This window comes from Zeus faber, assembly GCF_960531495.2.
Source record: "Zeus faber genome assembly, chromosome: 4".
NCBI classification, from domain to species: domain Eukaryota; kingdom Metazoa; phylum Chordata; class Actinopteri; order Zeiformes; family Zeidae; genus Zeus; species Zeus faber.
Window position 1 is genome coordinate 16,371,397 of NC_137191.1, and position 6,000 is coordinate 16,377,396.

Here is a 6,000-nt window from a genome sequence, read left to right on the forward strand (position 1 = left end):
GTTTCCTACATGTATGAAGCAACATCTTTAAACACAACTGAGTTAAGGGACTGTCCAAGTCCTTACTAAGTACTGTTCCAAAAAAAACCTGTGCTGTCGGGACACACATCTCCCCGTTGCTTTCCGTTGCTGTGGGACCTAATTTTGTAAAAACTGGATGTTTTTGTGTCAATACTTTACTTGTAAATAATAAATCCTGCACTTCTGGAACGGGGAGACCGCAATTGCCACATTACATCACCTTCTATGCGTGCTCGATTTTTGCACGTTCGCCCAAGCCTAGCCCCGCTCCCGTGAGCGACGAGCGCGTGGTGTGAACCGCTCATAACGCGATCGGACTCCTCGCAGACGCCGGCAAGATATCCGGATAGGGATAGAGTCGGGGTCTCGGGAGAGAGAGACAGAGCTGAGGGTAAGACAACGAGCCACAGCCAATGGGGGGGGGGGGGGGGGGCAAGTCCAGAAGGAGAGATGGGAGTGCATGGTGCAGCAGCCATTTCTTATTTAAATTCAGCTTTTATTTGTTTTTCTATAGTGATCACGAATATGATTTAAAATAAATAATCCCGTCCCGCGCGTGGCTTCGCGTCATTGCCGGCGTCAATTCTCGCGCCTGTTTTCCCGGCCAAACGTGATTTGGACCGGACAGACCGGTCGGGATTCCTCCCGGGGAAAGGCCTTGTGATGTGTGACGCCCGCCTGTCGCCGATCAGTCGGGCTGCGAGATTCCCGATCACGAGACAGAAGGTTGTGTAGTGTGAACTGTACAGCGATCTGACCTTGGGAAGTGGTGTCGTGTGCCCCTGCCATAGCTCGCCCATTCACTGGAGGAGAACGAGGAGAGAGATTAAGTTGCACATTGACGTTGGGAATCTATTTTGTACTATATAATACGATACTATATACTATACTATTATTACGCCGTGTTTAGACTGAGGCACAAAGAGTTTGTGTTTTGCATTTTAGTACAATCTGAGGATTAGTTAGTGTTTAAGTCTGATGAGGCGCCCTCATGTGTCGTGTTCTTTCTACTACAGCTGATGACAGAGGTGGCCCAGTGTAAACCAATTAGCAACATCGTGGACAGCATGGAGATCGTTGGGTGCAGCTTCATCGTCGACTCAGTGGTGAGAGTTGTTCACGTTCGCGTGTGTGCATGTGTGTGCGTGTGTGTGCGTGTGTGTGCGTGTGTGTGTGTGTGTGTGTGTTTAAGCTTGTGGACACGTGTGAGTCGAAGACATTTTAAAGCTGCGCCAGGTTCACTTCCCAGCCAAGCCCAGTGCATTTGTTTCTGGATTTCAACCAGAGATATGCTGTAAATGGCTCTTTGACTGTTTGAGAGACCCTTGGGTTTTTTTTTTTGGGGAGCGAGGAAGATCAGCGCACTCAGCTACGAGTTGAAGTGCGTTCTTGTTCCCAATTTTCAGATACGCACACTGGGATGGCTATAGCTCTCGTTTTTTACTGATGTTTGGCGGATGAATTTCACATAGGTTCCTCACTGTTTGCACCCAGACTCCTGAAGACTAATAAAGGTTATAGGAATATATGTTTTCTATATTATGCCCCGTTTTGTATGTGAGTGTTACTTTGTGGGTGAGGAGGGGTAAGCGAGAGAGTGGTGGGGGGGGGGGGGTTTATGAGTGGTTGAACAAGTCACACTCTGTGGTCACAGGCGATTTATCCATCAGTGTGCCAAGTGTGTGTGTGTGTGTGTGTGTGTGTGTGCATGTGTATGTGCTGGACTGTGCTTGTGTGTTGGTATGAACACCTTGTGGTCAGTGTGCGCAGCTCCTGCTGTTTGAGTCCACGAGCATTTTTGTGATGTGTTTGCATATGCTGTGTTTAAATTCCTGTATGTGTCTGAGCCTATTATTAGGGCGCAGAGTCGGCCATTTGGGAGAAGGCTGTAAGAAAATTGTTTTTCACAGCCGTATATTGTAGAAAACGGACAAGCAGGACTGATCTGGGGTTGTAGTAGCTCTCATAAGTTTTCATAAGCCTTGTATATATTTCATAAAGCATTTAACATCAGAGGAAACTATGAAAAATAAATGAAACATTAATAAATGACATTCAATCACATTTTTTCGAAAATGCAATAATTATTTATATTCCACTGAGTTTGCCATTCTGCCTCATTGCACATGCCGCTTGCCCTTTGCACACTTTAACATTGTTTTTATTTCATGTTTTTTTCTATAATTGGATTTTTTTATTTGTATGTTTTATGTCCATGGTTTTATGTAAATATGTTTCAAAAATATCTTTCTACATTTTTTCTAAAAAGTTGCTTTACTTCTTTTTTGACATTCTTTACTGTTGATCTGTAAATACGAGGAGTCTTTGAAAACCAGAGTCAAATTCCTTGTGTGTGTGTATGTGTACTTGGCCAATAAAGCCAAGCCTCTGATTCTGGTGTGTGTGTGTGTGTGTGTGTGTGTGTGTGTGTGTGTGTGTGTGTGTGTGTGTGTGTGTGTGTGTGTGTGTGTGTGTGTGTGTGTGTGTGTGTGTGTGTGTTGTAGAACACATTCTGGTTCGGTCTGGGAGGCTGCTGCATCCTCCTGATCCCCAGTATGGTCTTTTCTGTCAAACTGGCCAAGTACTACAGGAGGATGGACACAGAGGATGTGTTTGACGAGTAGGTCCACACACACACACACACACACACACACACACACACACACACACACACACACACACACACACACACACACACACTCCCACTCCCAAACACGCTTACTTCAATACATTAACAAAATAGCACATCGCTGTAGATCACTTTTAACATTTCTGTTTCTGTCCAGGTCATTCAAGTAATTCAATCTTTTCTCCTTTTCCTCCGTCTTCACTCTCTTCTTGCATATGTTACATTTCACTCATTTTCATGCCTCTCTCTCCGCACTCTCTTCAGCTCCTCGTACCCGTGGCTCATCGCGCTTTGATGTTTTATCACCTGTCTTACCTTTACCCTCGATTCACACCAAGAACGCCGCGTCAGTATCCCATCAGTATCACATCAGTGGGGCGTCAGTGGAGGGTCGGTAGCGTGTCGACGCTTCAGATACGCTGCCGTGTTAATCAGTGTTGCAATTCATACCGGCTCCGTCGGGCGAAGCTCCTCCACCCCTCGCGCTTGAGGGGTTTTTACGCCTCAGCTCTGATTTCCCGGGCTGCACGTGTAAACTGGAGCGGTGATTCCCATAGAACATCCATTCAAAAGATGTATTTAGTGAAAATATTTAATTACCAAGCCCGGTATGCATCAACCACATATATAAATTCGCTGATGTGCGTACCTGTCAGCAACACGGAGGACAGTGGAAGGGGGGACGGTGAACACGAAGGGGGACGGTCTCCTTGCTGCTGGCTTGCTGCTCAAACCGACATTAGATTTTTGTAGTAGACAAATCTGTCAATCTATTTATAAGGTATTATTAAGCTATTAATGTTTTTTTTTTATCAAATGTACAAATATATATATATATATCCTATTATCAAAATCTCACTTTTTCAGTGCATGTGCACAAACATTTGGGTCTCTGATGGGCCCGCTAACACACAAACTGTGACATCTGACAACCACACAACAAACGACTGCAAATGCGCATGAAGTGAAAAGCAAAGGGTTGAAAACCAAAGCAAAGTTTTCACTGTTTTACATTTCACTGCATATATGTATGGAAGTATGTATATGTATGTGACAAATAAAAAATCTGAATCTTGAATCTTGAATCAAAGATTCACTTACCCATTAAAGGCGGCAGAGCTTCTTAGACGGAACGAAGACGGACTCGGTGTGAATTGGCGAATCGACCAACAGCGACTTGACGCTGATGTTACGCTGACGTGACGCTCTCGGTGTGAATTGGGGCTTACTTACCAAGTATCGAGGGACTCCTTGTCTGGAATCCTTCTGGCTTGGCGTACCCTCGATCCTTCCTCACTTTGACCCCCGTGTCGCAATCCTGCAGACACTCGTTCTTTCTTCCTCTCCACTCACATGGTTCATCTTTCATCTGCTTCTGTCTCGTCGCACCGTCCATCTTCGCGTCTTGACGACACCTTTGAGGGATCCGTGTGTTCTCGATATGTCCTTCCATTCCGTCCTTCCTGCCTGACTCAAGCCCCCCTCCCCACCCCGGCTCTTGTGTTGCAGTATGGGTAATACAGGTCACCGGGGTGAACTGGTGTTTGACCCCCACAGGAACCTCGCTGTGGTCAGGTAGGGGTGTCGCCCGCCGAAGCATGTCTGCATGCGATACTAGCGATCTCTGGAGGGGTCTTCGTGTATATCTGAGACCCCCGAGAGGCAAAGTCAAGCTAGGTTGAGGGTGAGGTAGTAACTACAGTCTTTAACATTTATTCTAATTTTGTCTGCATGAAAAAAAGTCCCTTCATATGCATCTAATGTGCGAGTGCTGTTTACATGTGTGTGATACTGGGTGGATCCTAGCATCATGACATGTGTATGTGTGATGTAGCTCGCCCCATTACAACACCCTGACCCGGTTCCCACGGGCGTCTGCTCCCCCAATCAACCCAGACTGGTGACACACAGGAGTGGGCCCCTCGTCACAGAGGTACCCGCCGTCGATCCGCTGTCCCTCTATCAACCGGCAACTAACCAAACAGATGAGCACGAAGCTACTACCATCCAGCCAACTGTCTTACAACCAGCAAACAGCAGAATCCTCACCGGGACGCCCATTTTCTTTCTTTCAAGCTTCGCATCTGTTTCGTTCTTCTTTATCTCTCATCCATCGCTTCCTCCTTTCCTCACCATCTACGCGTTGTGTCCAATCCTCCCTTTCAGACGTGATGGAAAGAGAATAAAACAAGGGACGATTAGTCGATTGCCTTTTTTGCGCTCTAATGCTTTGAGCACTAAGATACCACTAGATTTGTGTGTTTTTTCACCACTATCCCATTAACCGCTAAAAACCTCACAAGCAGTGGTGGTCCTGGCTCCTTTGGTGCCCTGGGCAAGATCGTGGAAAAGCCCCCACAATATGAGTACAATAACAAGTAAAACAGCGCTCTGCCCCCAGTCAGCTGCCACCCTACTTGACCGCCTCTAACACCTTTGACCGCCACTGGTCACAAACATGTATGAATGTGCTTATTATTATGGCCCAGTATTCAGTTTTCTGGTATTATGCTTGGAATTAAATGAATAAGTTCAGCCTTGCAACACAAGAAATCATTTTCAATATTTACTTTTTTTCAAGTGGAATTTGAACCCCCAGTGAGCTCAGTGGTCGAAAAAGACCGCCCTCGATGATCCCAGAAGAGCAGGTCGACATTATTTGCACAGGCCTTTACTATTGCAGCAGCTCCAGAGTCTCCATTGAAATGAGCTGTTGTCGATGCTAATCTTTATACTCGTGTTTGTTTCCCCTCTTCCCAGCGGACAAGAAAACTGGAACTGATATTGTCCTCGCGGTACGTGCATCTTAAAGTAAACTGTGGAGGAAATACTTTCATCTCTTGCCGTCATTGTTTGCCCAACTCGGACCGACTGAATGCTCCTCTTCTCCAGGTTCACCGCCGCTCACAGCTTTCCCGTCCGGGTGCTTGACATTTGCAAGGGGGGGGGGATGGAAACCAGCGTTCACCAAGTACAAGGGAAAGAAATATAGGATGATTTTCTACTTCCGCTCTTCTGCCTCCCCCCTCCCAACCGCACCATTTTGGAGCCATTCGACAAGGTCCTCTCACGCCAGCCAACCGTGTTCCAACGAGTGTTCTCTCATTCTCACATCACACTGTCAGCATCGTTTCTATGTAGAGGATTTGACTTTTTGAGGTCATTTATTTATATTTGATTTTCTCTTTAATAATCCATTTTCCATTCACCATGGTCACACATGTTGTGCATTTTTTACGCTTTCAAAGCTCTTGAAAGTTTTATATATTTTTGTTAATGTATGTTTTATAACACAACGGTAGGTCTTTTTTTGTCATCATTCTATATGTGAATATTGGGAATGTAGCTAA

General features: G+C 45.8%; 1 protein-coding gene across 1 annotated transcript in view; it reads left to right on the top strand.

Annotated features, from left to right (window-relative positions):
* The window catches only part of prom1b (prominin 1 b), a gene marked incomplete at both ends in the record, with an annotated part of 33,620 nt that extends 29,066 nt beyond the window's left edge, over nucleotides 1-4,554 (top strand). The window contains 3 exons of the mRNA XM_079999764.1: nucleotides 1,038-1,127; nucleotides 2,526-2,641; nucleotides 4,485-4,554. Coding sequence (XP_079855890.1) covers nucleotides 1,038-1,127; nucleotides 2,526-2,641; nucleotides 4,485-4,554 — 276 coding nt within the window. The remainder of the gene's footprint in view (nucleotides 1-1,037; nucleotides 1,128-2,525; nucleotides 2,642-4,484) is intronic.
* Between the last annotated feature and the right edge of the window lie 1,446 nt (nucleotides 4,555-6,000).